At 45.7% G+C, this 21,178-nt stretch overlaps 1 protein-coding gene across 1 annotated transcript in view; it reads left to right on the forward strand.

The window, feature by feature from the left end:
* The window catches only part of TDRD9 (tudor domain containing 9), a 118,166-nt gene that overhangs the window by 55,984 nt on the left and 41,004 nt on the right, over positions 1–21,178 (forward strand). Inside the window, 7 exon segments of the mRNA XM_047864475.1 lie at positions 3,897–3,994; positions 4,615–4,746; positions 5,832–5,997; positions 6,081–6,144; positions 6,482–6,545; positions 6,836–6,880; positions 9,243–9,296. Coding sequence (XP_047720431.1) covers positions 3,897–3,994; positions 4,615–4,746; positions 5,832–5,997; positions 6,081–6,144; positions 6,482–6,545; positions 6,836–6,880; positions 9,243–9,296 — 623 coding nt within the window.

The raw sequence follows: 21,178 nt of genomic DNA on the forward strand, positions 1-21,178 counted from the left end.
GAGGCAACATTTATTGAGTGCTTACTATGCTCCGGGCACGATTCTGAGTACTTAACGTGAACTCATTTAATTCTCCTGCCACCCCGTGACCTAGTCCGCTGTTGACATCCTCACATTTTACTGGTGCAGCGGAGAGGCAGAGAAGGGGTGACGGCCTCAGGCTGTCCTGGACAGTGGGGGCGCTGCTCCGGCTGCAGTCCACATCCTTAGCCCGGGGCTCTGCTGCCTCCCCCGAGACGGCTGCCCAGAGAGGGCGTGAGAGCGAGTGGGTAGGTCACTCAGGGCCGGAGCCAGCTTCTCATCGCTTTGGGAAAACCGTATGTTGAGTCACGTGTTGTTATAAAATTGAGCGAAAGAAAGGATAATAAACTGTAATCATCTTACTGTGTCTTAGCCTCCCAACCCAGAATTACCCCCCAAACAAGTCCCATGCTTAGAAAAAAAATGACTAGAAATAAACACACAAAAGCCTTTGGGTCTTGACATTATAGGAGTCTTAGCCTTTGTTTTTCTGTATGTTCAAGATTTCTGTAATAAACATTCTTTCTTTGAGAAGTTGGAAAATCGTCCCTGGAGTCTCTCAAACACAGGCCAGCATCTCCCAGCTTGTTGGCAACGACACCTCACAGAACCGTAGTGCAGCGTCCGGATCAGGCGGTCGGTGTCGGTACAACACGTAGACCACAGACCGTCACTGCTCAGTTTTACATGCGCCCCGGTGCGTGTCCTCTCTGCCGTCTGACGTCACGTGCAGACCCGTGTAAGCACCGCCATCAGAATGCAGAACAGGACAGCTGCCCGGAAGGAGCTGCCTGGCACTGGCCTCTCCGCCAGCCGCTGTTCTTCCCCGTTTTGTCCTTCGGTTCCAGGATGTTATCCGTGTGGAAGCACGCAGCTGGGGACTTTCGGGGTGGGCTCGTTTCACTCACCACCACATCCTTAAGATCTGTCCAAATTGCTGCATGTATCCACAGCTCTTATTTATTCATTAAATGCTTGTTTGTTTTTGAGAGAGAGAGCACGAGCAGGGGAGGGGCAGAGAGAGGGAGACAAAGAATGAAGCAGACTCTAGGCTCTGAGCTGTCAGCACAGAGCCTGGCCCAGGGCTCGAACTCAAGAGCCGCTGGATCGTGACCAGAGCCAAAGTTGGTCGCTCAACCAGCTAAGCCCCCCAGGCGCCCTTATTGATTTATTTTGAGAGGATGAGGGAGAGAGCACGTGCACGCACATGTACAGGGGAGGGGCAGAGAGAGGGAGAGAGGATCCCAAGCAGACGCCTCACTGTCAGCCCAGAGCCTGACTGGGGGCTCGGACCCCCAAACTCTAAGATCATGACGGGAGCCAAAACCAAATTGGACGGTCACCCGACTGAGCCGCCCAGGCACCCCAGTAGTTCTTGTTGCTGGATTCCATTGTACCATTTGCCTCTTGAAGGATATTGGAGCATCTCTGGTTCCTGGCAGTTGCCAATAAAGCCACCAAGAATATTGACGTACGGGTTTTGTGCGGATGTAAGTTCGTTTCTCTGGGATACGAGCCCAGGAGTGCCATTACTGGGTGCCACGGCAAGCATATGGTTAGTTTTAGAGGAAGCTGTGTCAGTCGATTTCCACGGTGGCTGCGTGGTGGCTCCACTCCTGCCAGCAGTGTGTGCGATTCATTTTCTCCCCACCGGTGCCAGCATTTGGTGTTAACGGCTGTTTTCGTTGTAGCCATTCTGAAGGCGTGTGATAATCTCTCCTTGTGATTTTAACGTACGTGTCCCCGACGGCTGATGAGGTGGGCGCCTCTTCCTGTGCTTCTCTGCCATCTGTGTGCTCGCAACGAGGTGTCCGTTTTTGTCTTGGGCCCGGTTTAGAGTTGGACCGTGTGCGTGGTGACTGGCGAGTCGAGTTCTCCTTGCCACCTCGATGCTAGTCCTTTGGGAGATGCTGGATGTGTGGTTTGCACACCCTCCCCCACTCCGTCCTGTATGTTGTCTCTTCATCCTCTTCTGAGGGTCTTTTGGAGAGAAAACTTTTAACTTGGCTGACGTCTTCCTTTTGGGTGGTGTTGGGGGCCACGTGTCAACGCTTCACCTCTGCCTGCATCCCCGGGGGGGTTTCTCCTGCGTTTTCTTCTCACGGTTTCGGAGATGTGTGTTCTGCGTTTATGGCTGTGACCCATTTGAATGAACTTCTGTGAGAGGTGTGAGGTTAGGGGCGAGGTCCATCTCTTTGCCCGTGGGTGTCCCATTCCAGCACCGTTGAATTTCCCGCGGAGTGGCTTCTGCGCCTTTGTGCGGTGTCACGGGCGCTGTGCGCCTCTCCCTGCCCTGCACCCTGCTGGGCCCCTCCCGCTGCCTTCTTTACTTTCGGAAGTGTCACGCTTCTCCCTCCCACGCGGGGTTTAGAATGAACTTGTCCCTGTCTACAAAAAACTCATTTGTGATTTTGATCGGAATTGCATTAAACCCATAGGACGGTTTGTGGAGAATCGACGTCTTTGTTATGCTGGATCTTCAATCCCTGAACACGGTTTGTGTCTCCACTTACTTTTTTAATCAGCTTGTGTTGTTTTCAGCATGCAGATCCTAACTATTTTATTTTTCTCGGGGTGATTGGAAATGGCGTTGCATTTTTAATTTCGGTTTTTACGTGTTCATTGCTGCCGTGTGTATAGACGTGTGAGTGACTTTTGTGTGTTGATCTCGTACCCTGTGGCTTTGCTGAGTTCACTAGTTGGTTCTAGGAGTTGGTTTCACTTTTGTCTTTTGTCATTGCCTTGGAGTTTTGTACTTAGAGAGTCCTGTCATTGGCACGTTAAGGTGCAGGGTGGGGGTGATGATGGCAGTGCTGGAAGTCCGGACTCTCCACTCAACTCCCCGCGGGTGAAGGGACCTACCAGGGGAGACAGCTGGAGGTGGGGGGCAGGAGTCCAGACGCCCCTCCGTCTTTCCTGACTCCACAGGTGGGGAAGGAGACAACCTCCCTGGGCTGCCCCGTTTTTAAAAATGTTTGTTTATTGATTTTGAGAGAGAGGGAGCGAGAGCATGTGTGCATGCACACGTGAGCAGGGGAGGGGCAGAGAGACAGGGAGGGACAGAATCCCCAGCAGGCTCCTCTCTGTCAATGCAGAGCCTGACGCGGGGCTCAATCTCACAAACCATGAGATCATGACCTGAGCCGAAGTCAAGAGTTGGACGCTTTACCGACTGAGCCACCCAGGTGCCCCAGGGCTGCTGCATTTTTAAAAGCTGGGTATTTATTAAGGACACCCTTTCTCCTCCCCGCCCCTCTTTCTCCTTGGGAGATTTTATTATGTTTAGGGATAAAGGAGTTTGTCCTCCACAAGCAATACAGTCACGAGAGAAGGGTCCTCGTATGGTGGTCCGTGAGGGCCAGGCCTGGTTCCGAGCCCTCATTTCACGTGAAGCAGCTGTCATGACGGCAGCTTTTGCGGAGGCTTCGGGACTGATGGCCATGGTGAGAAGCCCAAGGCAGACGGCGACAGTGACAGCCTACACATGTCTCGTTGCACAGCCACGTCACGGGGGGAGCCTCACCGGCTCCTGCCAGCTATGCTTTTTGTGTTTTTATTAGTGTGAGCTTTGCATCTGCAGGAAATGTCTTGTATTTAAAATGTTTTGATTTTCATTGCATATTGGGGCCAACGTGGTTTTCTTTAGAAATAACGTATCGCATTGTATGCTGTCGGTCACAGGGGAAACTTCAGTGCTTAATCTGCCTACACGAGAGGTCTTTGAACACCAGCTTATTCTGAAGTCTTTACCGACCTCGTCTGGTAGAAAATAACAGGGGCTTTTCTTAATATTTAATGGTTATTCTTACATACGTATTTATGCTAACGCGAAGGTGATTAATGCCAAATGGTGTTTGGATGTTTTTCCTTCGCAGGCCGTGCGGGAAGAGTGTCTAAAGGGCACTGCTATAGATTGATCCACAGGGATTTCTGGGACAGCTCCATCCCAGACCACGTTGTCCCCGAGATGTTGGTAATGCTCTTTGGTCATTTCCAAAGTTTGCTTTTTATAGATAGAGTTTTATTGAATGGCCTAGGTAATACAGTGTTAGGTGTTAACAATTTTGATTCCAGGGAAGTCACTGCCTGACCAGACTAGCCTTTAATCACAGTGCTGGCTTGCCATCTATTGAGCGCCCCGCGCTCGGCCCGGACTGTGCATGCTTGTTAAATTTGTAGTGAGAGGCGTGGCTCCTTGTGCCTGCGGGCTCCAGCCCTTCACGGCCCTTAAGCGTGGGTCAGCTCCGGCTTCCTCTTTGTCCCCTCTTCTCTTCTTCCTTGTCTTTCTCTTTCTCTTTCTCTTCCTTCTTTCTCCCCCCTCCCCCCTCCCCCCCACCAATCTGTTTCTTTCCCCCTCCTTCCCCATCTGTCTCTCCCCACCTCCTCTCCTGCCCTATCTCCCTTGCCTGCACATCTTTCTTTTCTGTCTCTTCTCTTTCTCCTCTCTCACCCTTTGTCTCTCTCCATCGTCTCTTTTTCTTTCTTTTTCTCTTCTCCTCTCTCCTGCATCTGCCTCTGAAGTACTAGTCATGTGTAGGTAGGTTAGGTTAATTTATTTAATTCTTCTGTTTCTAAGTGTTTTGCTCTTTTCAGCGTTGTCCATTAGGAAGCACAATATTGAAAGTGAAATTGCTGGATATGGGTGAACCGAGAGCTTTGCTGGCAACGGCCCTTTCTCCACCTGGTCTGGGTGACATTGAACGAACCATCCTTCTGCTAAAGGAGGTAGGCCTGCGTGATGTTCGTCAGTGCTGGGAAAGCTAAGATTTTGTTGGGTAAATTTTGGAAGTTTTGTGACATGGATATCTTTAAAGTATTTTGATGGTCCTAAACAATCAGCATTGGCTTTAAAAAGCACCTGTAATGCCTCGTCGTCGATACCAGGCTCCATACCTGTTGTTCGCCCCAGTTTTGTGGGTGATCTCGCTGAGGCTCTTGCCTTTGCTGGGTTCCCCTCCCCGGGCCCCTCCCAGCCCCCGTGCCGTCTGCTGGCCTTTGCTGCCACAAGGGGAGAAGACGCAGCGTGTGGTGATGCTGAGGGGTTTCTGCAGATGTGAAAGTAATGAATGCCAATGCCAAGTGGGGTGTGAGTATTTCTTCCTCACAGGCTGTGCGGGACGAGCGTCTAAAGGGCGCTGTTGTGGGCTGACGCGCAGGGTTTCGGGGCGGCTCCGCCTGACCGTGCCTGCCCGCCGGTGTCCACCAGCTCCGTGGCCGAATCTGCACGAAGTCCTATCTGCACGAAGTTCTAGGCGGCTCCTTCCCTTGCCGGAAACTGCTCTGCCCCCTCGGATTCTTGGGCTCCTGACCCCCAGCCCGCCGTGCTCTTGCTGCCCGTGGCCCGGGCCTTGGCCTGTGCGCCGCTTCTTGGGGCTGCGGATGGTCTTCCGGCCCTTGAAGTTGGGGGCGCTCTGGTGTTTCACCTCTGCTTTGAAACACTTAGGTACCTTTGTTTTCTCCCGCACACAGTTGAATACGTCATGTCGTGTGTGACGTGGCAGTCAGGCCTGCGGTTTAGTGTCGTGCGCGCTATACTTGTTGAGTCCTAAGTGGACTCTGGCGGGAGTATCTCGAGCATTACCTCCCAGTGCCGCTCTTTTTAAAAAATAAGAAAATGTGTTCTAAATTCCAGAAAGCAAACTAAAAAGACTTTTTTTTGGGGAGCATCAATTTTTCATAAGTCAACTTAGATGTCTTTCAGAGTCTTACCAAGATGTGGTCTTCATTTCCTGTTTAAACCGCCTGCCTCTTGGGAAAAAAGAACCTGAAGAAGTCTGTGCTTGCTCACAGCACTAATTTATTTCTTAAAGGTTGGAGCACTTGCAGTGAGTGGGCAGAGAGAGGATGAGAACCCCCACGATGGTGAACTGACCTTCTTAGGAAGAGTTTTGGCCCAGCTTCCTGTTAATCAGCAGCTCGGTAAACTCATAGTCCTTGGACACGTATTTGGATGTCTCGATGAGTGTCTTATTATAGGTAAGTGTGGGCGCAGGGAGGTCTTGGGAGGGCTGTGGACTGCCGCTCTACCAGCCTCACCTCGTCTTTGTTTTTCTCTTTAGCTGCAGCGCTTTCCTTGAAGAACTTTTTTGCAATGCCTTTTAGGCAGCATCTTGATGGATACAGGTATTTAGTGTGCGTGTGTATGTGTGTGCATATATATGCGTATATATATATATATATATATATGTATATATATATAGTTTTCTTAAGTATTTATTTTGAGAGAGAGGGAGAGAGAGAGAGAGGGAGAGAGAGAGAGAGGAGAGAGAAAATCCCAAGCAGACTCCGCAATGTCCGTGCAGAGCCTGATGGGCTCAATCCCACATACGATGAGATTATGACCTGAGCTGAAATCAAGAGTTGGATGCTTAGCAGACCGATCCACCCAGATGCCCCTGGCATTCCTATTTTTAAAAGCCACTTTTTAAGGGCATCGGATGACACTGTTTGTTCTCTGTAGGAACAAAGTGAATTTCTCTGGCAACAGCAAGAGCGACTGCATTGCACTGGTTGAGGCATTTAGAGTAAGTGTTTTCCGATCGGGCGAGGGGGCCTGCCGCCGCAGGGCCTTAGTGTGCATTCGGACCACAGCCCTTTCTCTGCCGGAAGCACTGTGAGGCTTGTTGGCATCCAACGTTGAACAAACTGTGTTGGAAGAAGTAGATGCGGGGGCGGGGGGGGGGGGGGGGCACGTGTTATGAAGTTGTTGGGAAAAAATTTGTAAGTTTTCTCTGGTTAAAATGTGTTGGAATTAGACTCTAAAAATTTTTAATTAGCTAATAAGGTGTTTTGAAACTGGGTCATTTGTTTTTAGACTTGGCAGGCTTGCAGACAGAGAGGAGAGCTTCGGCACCCAAAGGTTGGTCAGTTGTTTCTTCTGTTCATAGTTGGGTGTAAGGATCCAGGGAGACTCCCCTGGGCTTCTCTCGCTTGGCCCGATCACCGCAGGTGACACAGGAGAGCACCAGGCCTGAGCTGAGGTCGCTGCGGCCTGTCCTCGGGGGGCGGCAGGCTGGAACAGGGAGTAGGCAGTCCTTTGGTGAAGGGCTTCGGAGCTTGTCTTTGGGGTAGTGGTCACTTGTGGAGGTGGCTCCCGGGGCCCACGGCGGAGCTGGCCTTCCACTTCCCGAGTCCTGGGGATCCTTCTGTTGGGTCTGGAGCCGCGTCAGCTTCGAGTGCTTCGTGCCCACAGGGATGTGCCTGGAGGCACCGTTCCCAGCAAAGAACCGTGCAGATGGCAAGATTTCATTCTTCCTCGTTGCTGAGTAGTATTCCATTGTATATATAAACCACATCTCTGTCCATTCATCAGTGGATGGACATTTGGGCCCTTTCCATACTTTGGCTGTTGTTGATAGGGCTGCTATAAACATGGGGGTGCATGTGCCCCTATGAATCCTGCCATTTGCAACAACATGGATGGAGCTAGAGGGTATTATGCTAAGTGATGTGAGTCAGTCAGAGAAAAGCATACCAGATGACTTCACTCATATGTGGAACTTGAGAAACTTAACAGAAGACCATGGGGAAGGGAAGGGAAAAAATAGTTTGAAAACAGGGAGACAAACCATAAAGAGACTCTTAAATACAGAAAACACACTGAGGGTTGATGGGGGGGGGTGGGATGGTGGGGAAAACGGGAGATGGGCATTGAGGAGGGCACTTGTTGGGATGAGCACTGGGTGTTCTATGTAAGCGATGAACCACGGGAATCTACTCCCTAAGCCAAGAGCACACTGTATACACTGTATGTTAGCCAACTTGACAATAAATGATACGTAAAAACAAAACAAAGCAAAAACACAACTAAGAACCCCGAAACCTTCCTTTTGCTGTTGCTTCCTGAGTTTTAGTTTAGATAATAGGCTTTAAAGAACTCAATTCTTTTTTTTTTTTTTGGTCAGGTTTTGTTCTCCTTCTAAACTGATTAGGTTCAAAAGACTGGATAGATTTGTGTGTTTAAATTTGCCTTGCCTACAGGTGTCCCTACAACAGCTGCACAAGTTACCCATTAAAGCTGCCTTTTTTTTTTTTTTATTTTTTTTTTCAACGTTTATTTATTTTTGGGACAGAGAGAGACAGAGCATGAACGGGGGAGGGGCAGAGAGAGAGGGAGACACAGAATTGGAAACAGGCTCCAGGCTCCGAGCCATCAGCCCAGAGCCCGACGCGGGGCTCGAACTCACGGACCGCGAGATCGTGACCTGGCTGAAGTCGGACGCTTAACTGCGCCACCCAGGCGCCCCTAAAGCTGCCTTTTAAAGAGTCAGCTATGCCCAAGGGATACAGGAGTACTGATGCATAGGGGCACTTGTACCCCAATGTTTATAGCAGCACTCTCAACAATAGCCAAATTATGGAAAGAGCCTAAATGTCCATCAACTGATGAATGGATAAAGAAATTGTGGTTTTTGTTTTTGTTTTGTTTTGTTCTTTTTAATTTTTTTTTTCAACATTTATTTATTTTTGGGACAGAGAGAGACAGAGCATGAACGGGGGAGGGGCAGAGAGAGAGGGAGACACAGAATCTGAAACAGGCTCCAGGCTCTGAGCCATCAGCCCAGAGCCCGACGCGGGGCTCGAACTCACGGACCGTGAGATCGTGACCTGGCTGAAGTCGGACGCTTAACCGACTGCGCCACCCAGGCGCCCCAGAAATTGTGGTTTATGTACACAATGGAGTACTACATGGCAATGAGAAAAAATGAAATATGGCCTTTTGTAGCAACGTGGATGGAACTGGAGAGTGTGATGCTAAGTGAAATAAGTCAGGCAGAGAAAGACAGATACCATATGTTTTCACTCATATGTGGATCCTGAGAACCTTAACAGAAACCCATGGAGGAGGGGAAGGAAAAATAAAAAGAAAAAAAAAAAGAGGTTAGAGTGGGAGAGAGACAAAGCATAAGAGACTCTTGGAAACTGAGAACAAACTGAGGGTTGATGGGGGGTGGGAGGGAGGGGAGGGTGGGTGATGGGTATTGAGGAGGGCACCTTTTGGGATGAGCACTGGGTGTTGTATGGAAACCAATTTGACAATAAATTTTATATATTGAAAAAAAAAACAAAAAAAACAACAAAAAAAGAGGCAGCTATGCTATTTGTCTTGTTGGTGTACGTATTCTTTTTGATTTATGTTTTTGTATGACATCTATGTGTTACGGTAGCCAAACGAACTCTAATTTGTCAATTGATATTGAGTGTTATGCCTTTATTTAAAGGATGAACTTGACTGGGGACGGTTAAATTACATTCAAATCAAGAGAATTAGAGAGGTAAGTTGTAAATTCTTTGAATGTAAAGATTTATCACATGTGTATTAAGTACCCACAGTACACAGGGTGGTAAGCGAGAGCTCCAGCTTTAGCGGAATTTGTATACGTGCTATTTATTTATGATACGATTTTTACATAACTCATAAATATTTATGTCTGTGTATAACTGTAATACCTACATAATTTGTATGGATGGTGTATGTTACGTGTATTTAATTACATATATTCAATATAGTATTCTTATAATTTCTAAAATAACAGCCTCATTTTCTCATTCTGAATATCGTGTACTTGTGCTCTCTCTGATTCTTGATTAGATTTGTGTGTTCAGGGGGGTCCCCAAGACCACCCTCGAGCTAAGCGATTCACCAGAAAGACACAGATCTCAGAAAAGCCGTTACACTCATGGTTCTGGTTTCTTTTTTTTTTTTTTTTTTTAATATATGAAATTTATTGTCAAATTGGTTTCCATACAACACCCAGTGCTCATCCCAAAAGGTGCCCTCCTCAATACCCATCACCCACCCTCCCCTCCCTCCCACCCCCCATCAACCCTCAGTTTGTTCTCAGTTTTTAACAGTCTCTTGTGCTTTGGCTGTCTCCCACTCTAACCTCTTTTTTTTTTTTTTTCTTTTTCCTTCCCCTCCCCCATGGGTTCCTGTTAAGTTTCTCAGGATCCACATAAGAGTGAAACCATATGGTATCTGTCTTTCTCTGTATGGCTTATTTCACTTAGCATCACACTCTCCAGTTCCATCCACGTTGCTACAAAAGGCCATATTTCATTTTTTCTCATTGCCACGTAGTATTCCATTGTGTATATAAACCACAATTTCTTTATCCATTCATCAGTTGATGGACATTTAGGCTCTTTCCATAATTTGGCTATTGTTGAGAGTGCTGCTATGAACATTGGGGTACAAGTGCCCCTATGCATCAGTACTCCTGTATCCCTTGGATAAATTCCTAGCAGTGCTATTGCTGGGTCATAGCATAGGTCTATTTTTAGTTTTCTGAGGAACCTCCACACTGTTTTCCAGAGCGGCTGCACCAATTTGCATTCCCACCAACAGTGCAAGAGGGTTCCCGTTTCTCCACATCCTCTCCAGCATCTATAGTCTCCTGATTTGTTCATTTTGGCCACTCTGACTGGCGTGAGGTGATATCTGAGTGTGGTTTTGATTTGTATTTCCCTGATAAGGAGCGACGTTGAACATCTTTTCATGTGCCTGTTGGCCATCCGGATGTCTTCTTTAGAGAAGTGTCTTTCCATGTTTTCTGCCCATTTCTTCACTGGGTTATTTGTTTTTCAGGTGTGGAGTTTGGTGAGCTCTTTATAGATTTTGGATACTAGCCCTTTGTCCGATATGTCATTTGCAAATATCTTTTCCCATTCCGTTGGTTGCCTTTTAGTTTTGTTGGTTGTTTCCTTTGCTGTGCAGAAGCTTTTTATCTTCATAAGGTCCCAGTAATTCACTTTTGCCTTTAATTCCCTTGCCTTTGGGGATGTGTCGAGTAAGAGATTGCTATGGCTGAGGTCAGAGAGATCTTTTCCTGCTTTCTCCTCTAAGGTTTTGATGGTTTCCTGTCTCACATTCAGGTCCTTTATCCATTTTGAGTTTATTTTTGTGAATGGTGTGAGAAAGTGGTCTAGTTTCAACCTTCTGCATGTTGCTGTCCAGTTCCCCCAGCACCATTTGTTAAAGAGACTGTCTTTTTTCCATTGGATGTTCTTTCCTGCTTTGTCAAAGATGAGTTGGCCATACGTTTGTGGGTCTAGTTCTGGGGTTTCTATTCTATTCCATTGGTCTATGTGTCTGTTTTTGTGCCAATACCATGCTGTCTTGATGATTACAGCTTTGTAGTAGAGGCTAAAGTCTGGGATTGTGATGCCTCCTGCTTTGGTCGTCTTCTTCAAAATTACTTTGGCTATTCGGGACCTTTTGTGGTTCCATATGAATTTTAGGATTGCTTGTTCTAGTTTCGAGAAGAATGCTGATGCAATTTTGATTGGGATTGCATTGAATGTGTAGATAGCTTTGGGTATTGACATTTTGACAATATTTATTCTTCCAATCCATGAGCAGGGAATGTCTTTCCATTTCTTTAAATCTTCTTCAATTTCCTTCATAAGCTTTCTATAGTTTTCAGCATACAGATCTTTTACATCTTTAGTTAGATTTATTCCTAGGCATTTTATGCTTCTTGGTGCAATTGTGAATGGGATCAGTTTCTTTATTTGTCTTTCTGTTGCTTCATTGTTAGTGTATAAGAATGCAACTGACTTCTGTACATTGATTTTGTATCCTGCAACTTTGCTGAATTCATGTATCGGTTCTAGCAGACTTTTGGTGGAGTCTCTCGGATTTTCCATGTATAATATCATGTCATCTGCAAAAAGCGAAAGCTTGACTTCATCTTTGCCAATTTTGATGCCTTTGATTTCCTTTTGTTGTCTGATTGCTGATGCTAGAACTTCCAGCACTATGTTAAACAGCAGCGGTGAGAGTGGGCATCCCTGTCGTGTTCCTGATCTCAGGGAAAAAGCTCTCAGTTTTTCCCCGTTGAGGATGATGTTAGCTGTGGGCTTTTCATAAATGGCTTTTATGATGTTTAAGTATGTTCCTTCTATCCCGACTTTCTCAAGGGTTTTTATTAAGAAAGGGTGCTGGATTTTGTCAAAGGCCTTTTCTGCATTGATTGACAGGATCATATGGTTCTTCTCTTTTTTTTTTGTTAATGTGATGTATCACGTTGATTGATTTGCGGATGTTGAACCAGCCCTGCATCCCAGGAATGAATCCCACTTGATCATGGTGAATAATTCTTTTTATATGCCGTTGAATTCGATTTGCTAGTATCTTATTGAGAATTTTTGCATCCATATTCATCAGGGATATTGGCCTGTAGTTCTCTTTTTTGACTGGGTCTCTGTCTGGTTTAGGAATCAAAGTAATACTGGCTTCATAGAATGAGTCTGGAAGTTTTCCTTCCCTTTCTATTTCTTGGAATAGCTTGAGAAGGATAGGTATTATCTCTGCTTTAAACGTCTGGTAGAACTCCCCTGGGAAGCCATCTGGTCCTGGACTCCTATTTGTTGGGAGATTTTTGATAACTGATTCAATTTCTTCGCTGGTTATGGGTCTGTTCAAGCTTTCTATTTCCTCCTGATTGAGTTTTGGAAGAGTGTGGGTGTTTAGGAATTTGTCCATTTCTTCCAGGTTGTCCAATTTGTTGGCATATAATTTTTCATAGTATTCCCTGATAACTGTTTGTATCTCTGAGGGATTGGTTGTAATCATTCCATTTTCATTCATGATTTTATTTATTTGGGTCATCTCCCTTTTCTTTTTGAGAAGCCTGGCTAGAGGTGTGTCAATTTTGTTTATTTTTTCAAAAAACCAACTCTTGGTTTCGTTGATCTGCTCTACAGTTTTTTTAGATTCTATATTGTTTATTTCTGCTCTGATCTTTATTTTTTCTCTTCCGCTGCTGGGTTTAGGCTGCCTTTGCTGTTCTGCTTCTAGTTCCTTTAGGTGTGCTGTTAGATTTTATATTTGGGATTTTTCTTGTTTCTTGAGATAGGCCTGGATTGCAATGTATTTTCCTCTCAGGACTGCCTTTGCTGCGTCCCAAAGCGTTTGGATTGTTGTATTTTCATTTTCCTTTGTTTCCATATATTTTTTAATTTCCTCTCTAATTGCCTGGTTGACCCACTCATTGTTAGTAGGGTGTTCTTTAACCTCCATGCTTTTGGAGGTTTTCCAGACTTTTTCCTGTGGTTGATTTCAAGCTTCATAGCATTGTGGTCTGAAAGTATGCATGGTATAATTTCAATTCTTGTAAACTTATGAAGGGCTGTTTTGTGACCCAGTATATGATCTATCTTGGAGAATGTTCCATGTGCACTCGAGAAGAAAGTATATTCTGTTGCTTTGGGATGCAGAGTTCTAAATATATCTGTCAAGTCCATCTGATCCAGTGTCTCATTCAGGGCCCTTGTTTCTTTATTGACCGTGTGTCTAGATGATCTATCCATTTCTGTAAGTGGGGTGTTAAAGTCCCCTGCAATTACCACATTCTTTTTTTCAACATTTATTTATTTTTGGGACAGAGAGAGACAGAGCATGAACGGGGGAGGGGCAGAGAGAGAGGGAGACACAGAATTGGAAACAGGCTCCAGGCTCTGAGCCATCAGCCCAGGGCCCGACGCGGGGCTCGAACTCACGGACCGCGAGATCGTGACCTGGCTGAAGTCGGACGTTTAACCGACTGCGCCACCCAGGCGCCCCTGCAATTACCACATTCTTATCAATAAGGTTGCTTATGTTTATGAGTAATTGTTTTATATATTTGGGGGCTCCGGTATTCGGTGCATAGACATTTATAATTGTTAGCTCTTCCTGATGAATAGACCCTGTAATTATTATATAATGCCCTTCTTCATCTCTTGTTACAGCCTTTAACTTAAAGTCTAGTTTGTCTGATAGAAGTATGGCTACTCCAGCTTTCTTTTGGCTTCCAGTAGCATGATAAATAGTTCTCCATCCCCCTCACTCTCAATCTAAAGGTGTCCTCAGGTCTAAAATGAGTCTCTTGTAGACAGTAAATAGATGGGTCTTGTTTTTTTATCCATTTTGATACCTTTGGTTGGCGCATTTAATCCATTTACATTCAGTGTTATTATAGAAAGATACGGGTTTAGAGTCATTGTGATGTCTGTATGTTTTATGCTTGTAGTGATGTCTCTGGTACTTTGTCTCACAGGGTCCCCCTTAGGATCTCTTGTAGGGCTGGTTTAGTGGTGACAAATTCCTTCAGTTTTTGTTTGTTTGGGAAGACCTTTATCTCTCCTTCTATTCTAAATGACAGACTTGCTGGATAAAGGATTCTCGGCTGCATATTTTTTCTGTTTAGCACACTGAAGATATCGTGCCAATTCTTTCTGGCCTGCCAAGTTTCAAAAGAGAGATCAGTCACGCGTCTTATAGGTCTCCCTTTATATGTGAGGGCACATTTATCCCTTGCCGCTTTCAGAATTTTCTCTTTATCCTTGTATTTTGCCAGTTTCACTATGATATGTCGTGCAGAAGATCGATTCAAGTTACGTCTGAAGGGAGTTCTCTGTGCCTCTTGGATTTCAATGCCTTTTTCCTTCCCCAGTTCAGGGAAGTTCTCAGCTAAAATTTCTTCAAGTACCCCTTCAGCACCTTTCCCTCTCTCTTCCTCCTCTGGGATACCAATTATGCGTATATTATTTCTTTTTAGTGTATCACTTAGTTCTCCAATTTTCCCCTCATACTCCTGGATTTTTTTTATCTCTCTTTCTCTCAGCTTCCTCTTTATCCATAACTTTATCTTCTAGTTCACCTATTCTCTCCTCTGCCTCTTCAAGCCGAGCCGTGGTGGTTTCCATTTTGTTATGCATTTCGTTTAAAGCGTTTTTCAGCTCCTCGTGACTGTTCCTTAGTCCCTTGATCTCTGTGGCAAGAGATTCTCTGCTGTCCTGTATACTGTTTTCAAGCCCAGCGATTAATTTTATGACTATTATTCTAAATTCACTTTCTGTTATGTTATTTAAGTCCTTTTTGATCAGCTCATTAGCTGTTGTTATTTCCTGGAGATTCTTCTGAGGGGAGTTCTTCCGCTTGGTCATTTTGGATAGTCCCTGGCGTGGTGAGGACCTGCAGGGCACTTCCCCTGTGCTGTGGTGTATAACTGGAGTTGGTGGGCGGGGCCGCAGTCAGACCTGATGTCTGCCCCCAGCCCACCGCTGGGGCCACAGTCAGACTGGTGTGTGCCTTCTCTTCCCCTCTCCTAGTGGCGGGATTCACTGTGGGGTGGCATGGCCCATCTGGGCTACTTGCACCCTGCCAGCTTGTGGTGCTGGCAATCAGGCATATTAGCTGGCATAGATGGGAAGGTGCACGGCGGCAGGGGGGGCAGGCTTAGCTCGCTTCTCCTTAGGTGATCCACTTCAGGAGGGGCCCTGTGGCAGTGGGAGGGAGTCAGATCCGCCGCCGGAGGTTTGGCTCCGCAGAAGCGCAGAGTTGGGTGTTTGCGCGGAGCGAGCAAGTTCCCTGGCAGGAACCGGTTCCCTTTGGGATTTTGGCTGGGGGATGGGCGGGGGAGATGGCGCTGGCGAGCGCCTTTGTTCCCCACCAAACTGAGCTCTGTCGTCCGGGGGCTCAGCAGCTCTCCCTCTCTTTGTCCTCCAGCCTTCCCGCTTTCCGAGCAGAGCTGTTGACTTATGACCTCCCAGACGCTAAGTCGCGCTTGCTGTCGGAACACAGTCCGTCAGGCCCCTCCGCTTTTGCCAGCCAGACTCGGGGGCTCTGCTTGGCCGGCGAGCCGCCCTCCACCCCGGCTCCCTCCCGCCAGTCCGGGGAGCGCGCACCGCCTCGCCGCCCTTCCTACCCTCTTCCGTGGGCCTCTCGTCCGCACTTGGCTCCGGAGCCTCTGTTCTGCTGATCCTCTGGCGGTTTTCTGGGTTATTTAGGCAGGTGTGGGTGGAATGTAAGTGATCAGCAGGACGCGCGGTGAGCCCAGCATCCTCCTACGCCGCCATCTTCCCTCTCTCCCGGTTCTGGTTTCTTATAGCTAAAGGATACACGTTAAAACGAGCGAAGGTAACAGACACAGGGGGAGAAGCCCAGAGATGGCAGGTACAGGGCTTCGGCTGTTTCCTCCGCGTGGGCTTGGTGGGAGGGCGGGCAGGGCAGCTCTCCTGGCAGTCGTGTGTGACGGCAGGCGGGAAGCACCGCCGACCCGAGAGCCTCCCTTGGGCCTTGGTGTCCAGGGTTTTACCTGAGGGAGGTATGTAGGCACGGGGCGCCCGCATAGCCGGCCCTGGTTACTTAGCGGTCAGCCCCGCAGAGGTCCCGCTGGTACTGCGTGGCAGGTGTTCCGCCATAAATCCTGTTGCCACCACAAACGATTTGTCAGGCCCAGGGCCTCAGGCGGACAAGACACTCCTGTGAGGCAGGAAGTTCCAAGGGCTTTAAAGGCTGTGTCCCAGGAACCTAGCCTGTCTTTGGAATGTGCAAGGTGTGGGCAACCCAGGCCTGCTGTGTTCACTCTTCACTGCAGTTTGCAACATGCTTAACCTGTTTTATTTTCAAGGAACTTAACTCTTGGTTTGGTTTGTCAGTTTTACTGCGTTAGGCATTTTTGGGGAAGGAGAGGTAGAGGATTTTAATGGATTGATGTTTGCTTTTTTCTGTTTTTTTTTTTTTCTTTTTAATGTTTATTTATTTTGAGAGAGAGAGTGCAAGCAGGGGAGGGGCAGAGATTGAGGGGAGAGAGAATCCCAAGCAGGCCCTGCACTGTCGGCGCAGAGCCGGACGCAGGGCTCGATCCCACAAACCATGAGATCATGACCTGAACTGAAATCAAGAGCTGGATGCTCAACCACCTGAGCCATCCAGGTGCCCTGCTTGTTTCTATTAATTTAGTTCTTTGTCTCTTGGTTTACTATTTTAATCTTCCTGAGATGGGTATTTAATCCATTAACATTTCCAAGTTTTTCTAATTAAAAGCCTTTTAAAGCTGTGTATTTTCTTGTGTACACAGCTTGGGCCACATTCTGTTGATTTATGATAAGGAGGGATTGTTGTTATTCCTTCCTGTAACCTCTTTTAGTGTCAGTTTTCTCCTTGATGCAAGTGTTTTTAAGAAGAATATTTGAATTTCCTGATAGAGATATTTTTAGATCCCTTGTTTTGTTCATTTCAGATTTTATTGCATTGTGGTCAGAGAAACTGACTTGTATACTTTTAAACTGATCATCTATCTAAATTAGCTTATAGTGCAATAATGTTTTCAGGAGTAGATTCCGTTGATTCATCCCCTATGTATAACACGCAGTGCTCATCCCAACGAGTGTCCTCCTTAATTCCCCTTGCCCATTTAGCCCATCCCCCCACCCATGACCCCTCCAGCAACCCTCTGGATGTTCTCTGTATTTAACTCTCTTATGTCTTGTCCCTCTCCCTGATTTTATACTATTTTTACTTCCCTTCCCTTATGTTCATCTGTTTTGTATCTTAAATTCCACACAAGAGTGAAGTCCTATGATATTTGTCTTTCTCTAATTTTGCTTAGCATCATACCCTCCAGTTCCATCCACGTAGTTGCAAATGGCAAGATTTCATTCTTTTTGATTGCCAAATAATGCTCCATAGTGTATATTTGCCACTTCTTTATCCATTCTTCCGCTGATGGACATTTGGACTCTTTCCATACTTCGGCTATTGTTGATAGGGCTGCTATAAACATTGGGGTGCATGTGCTCCTTCAAATCTGTATTTCTGTAGAGCTTGGGTAAATACCTAGTAGTGCAGTTGCTGGGTCGTAGGGTGTTCTATTTTTAATTTTTTGAGGAACCTCCATACTGTTTTCCAGAGTGGCTGCACCAGTTTGCATTCCCACCAACAATGCAGAAGAGATCCTCTCTCTCTGCATCCTCACCAACATCTGTTGTCTGAGTTGTTAGTGTTAGCCATTCTGATTGGTGTGAGGTGGTATCTCATTGTGGCTTTGATTTTTATTATTATTTTTTAATGTTTATTTATTTTTGAAAGATAGAGATGGAGTGCAAGCAGGGGAAGGGGCAGAGAGAGAAGGAGACACAGAATCCCAAGCAGTCTCGTGGCTCTGAGCTGTCAGCACAGAGCCCGATGCAGGGCTCAAACTCACAAACCATAAGATCATGACCTGAGCTGAAGTCAGATGCTTAACCGACTGAGCCACCCAAGTGCCCCTCTCATTGTGGTTTTGATTTGTACTTCTGTGATGATGAGTGATATTGAGCATTTTTTTTAATGTGTATTTTTGAGAGAGAGAGAGAGGGGGAGGGAAGGATAAGTGGGGGGGGGGTGCAGAGAGAGGGAGACACAGAATTGAAGCAGGCTCCAGGCTCTGAGCTGTCAGCACCGAGCCCAGTGTGTGGCTCGAACTCATGAACCACGAGATCATGACCTGAGCTGAAGTCCGGCACTTTAACCAACTGAGCCACCCAGGTGCTCCAAGCATGTTTTCATGTGTCTGTTAGCCTTCTGGATGTCTTCTTTGGAAAAGTGCCTATTCATGTCTTTTGCCCATTTCTTCCCTGGATTATTCGTTTTTTGGGTGTTGAGTTTGATAAGTTCTTTATAGATTTTGGATACTAACCCTTTATCTGATATGTCACTTGCAAATATCTTCTCCCATTCTGTTGGTTGCCTTTTAATTTTGCTGATTGTTTCCTTTGCCATGCAAAAGCTTTTTATCTTGGTGAGGTCCCAGTAGTTCATTTTTGCTTTTGTTTCCCTTGCCTCCAGAGACGTGTTGAGTAAGAAGTTGCTGCAGCGTCGGTCAAAGAGGCTTTTGCCTGCTTTCTCCTCAAGGACTTTAATGGCTTCCTATCTTAGGTTTAGTCTTTCATTCATTTTGAGTTTATTTTTGTGTATGGTGTTAGAAGGTGGTCCAGCTTCATTTTTCTGCATGTTGCTGTCCAGTTTTCCCAACACCATTTGCTGAAGAGACGGTCTTTTTTCTATTGGATATTCTTTTCCTGCTTTGTCAAAGATTAGTTGGCTATATGTTTGTGGGTCCATTTGTGGGTTCTGTATTCTGTTCCATTGATCTGTGTGTCTGTTTTTGTGCCAGTACCATACTGTCTTGATGATTACAGCTTTGTAGTATAGTTTGAAGTCCAAAATTGTGATGCCTCCAGCTTTGGTTTTCTTTTTCAAAGATAATTTTTTTTTTTCAACGTTTATTTATTTTTGGGACAGAGAGAGACAGAGCATGAACGGGGGAGGGGCAGAGAGAGAGGGAGACACAGAATCGGAAACAGGCTCCAGGCTCTGAGCCATCAGCCCAGAGCCTGACGCGGGGCTCGAACTCACGGACCGCGAGATTGTGACCTGGCTGAAGTCGGACGCTTAACCGACTGCGCCACCCAGGCGCCCCTGGTTTTCTTTTTCAGGATTGCTTTGGCTGTTTGGGGTCTTGTCTGGTTCCATACAAATTTTAGGATTGTTTGCTCTAGCTCTGTGAAGAATGCTGGTGTTATTTTGGTAGAAATTGCATTGAATACATAGATTGCTTTGGGTGGTATTGACATTTTAACAATATTGTTTTTTCCAGTCTATGAGCATGGAATATTTTTCCACTTTTTTGTGTGTCTTCTTCAGTTTATTTCATAAGCTTTTTGTAGTTTTCAGTGTATAGATTTTTCACTTCTTTGGTTAGGTTTATTCTTAGGTATTTTATGGGTTTTGGTGCAGTTGTAAATGGGATCCATTCATTGATTTCTTTCTGCTGCCTCATTATTGGTGTATAGAAATGCAGCTGATTTCTGTGCATTGATTTAAAAATTTTTTTTTTATGTTTATTCATTTTTGAAAGAGAGAGAGCACAAGTAGGGGTGGGCGGAGAGAGAGGGGACACAGAATCCGAAGCACACTCCAGGCTCTGAGTTGCCAGCACAGAGCCCGACGCGGGGCTCGAACTCACGAACCACGAGATCATGATCTGAGCCGAAGTCGGACTCTCGACTGACTGAGCCGCCCAGGTGCCCCTGTGCATTGATTTTATATCCTGTGACTTTGATGAATTCATGGATCAGTTCTAGCAGTTTTTTTTTGTGAAATCTTTGGGTTTTCCATATAGAGTATCATGTCGTCTGCAAAGAGGGAAAGTTTAATTTTCTCCTTGCTGATTGGGATGCCTTTTATTTCTTTGCATTGTCTGATGGCTAAGGCTAGGACTTTCAATGCTATGTTGAATGACAGTGGTGAGAGTGGACATCCCTGCCATGTTCCTGACCTTAGGGGGAAAGCTTTCAGTTTTTCCCCATTGAGGGTGATATTCGCGGTGGGTCTTTTGTATATGGCTTTTATGATTTGAGGTTTGATCCTTCTATCCCCACTTTCTTGAGGGTTTTTATCAAGAAAGGGTGCTGTATTTTGTGAAATGCTTTCTCTTCATCTCTTGAGAGGATCATGTGGTTCTTGTCCTTTATTTTATTGATGTGATGTATCACATTGGTTGTTTTGCGGGTATTGAACCAGCCCTGCATCCCAGGTATAAATCCCACTTGGTCATGGCTAATAATTCTTTTAAGGTATTGTTGAATCTGGTTGACTAGTATCTTGTTGAGGATTTTTGCATCTGTGTTCATCAGGGAAATTGGTCTGTCGCTCTCCTTTTTAGTGGGGTCTCTGGTTTTGGAATCAAGGTAATGCTGGCTTCATAGAAAGGGTTTGGAAGTTTTCCTTCCATTTCTATTTTTTGGAACAGCTTCAAGAGAATAGGTGTTAACTCTTCTTTAAACGTTTGATAGAATTCCCCTGGAAAGCCATCTGTCCCTGGACTCTTGTTTTTTTGGGAGATTTTTGATTACTAATTAGATTTCTTTACTGGTTATCGGTCTGTTCAAATTTTCTATTTCTTCCTGTTTCAGTTTTGGTAGTGTATATGTTTCTAGGAATTTGTCCATTTCTTCCAGATTGTCCATTTTGTTGGCGTATAATTGCTCATAATATTCTCTTGTTGTTGTTTGTATTTCTGCTGTGCTGGTTGTGATCTCTGCTCTTTCATTCTTGATTTTATGTATTTGGGTCCTTTTTCTTTTTGATCAAACTGGCTAGGGGTTTATAAAATTTTGTTAATTCTTTCAAAGAACCAGCTCCTGGTTTCATTGATCTGTTTACTGTTTTTTTTTTTTTTTTTTTGGTATGTTTCGATAGCAGTAATTTCTTTTCTGATCTTTATTATTTCGTGTCTTCTGCTGGTTTTGGGTTTTATTTGCTGTTCTTTTTCCAGCTCTTTAAGGTTTAAGGTTAGGTTGTGTATCTGAGACATTTCTTCCTTCTTTAGGAAGGTCTGGTTTGCTA

Source organism: Prionailurus viverrinus, chromosome B3 (assembly GCF_022837055.1).
Source record: "Prionailurus viverrinus isolate Anna chromosome B3, UM_Priviv_1.0, whole genome shotgun sequence".
Classification (NCBI taxonomy): Eukaryota; Metazoa; Chordata; class Mammalia; order Carnivora; family Felidae; genus Prionailurus; species Prionailurus viverrinus.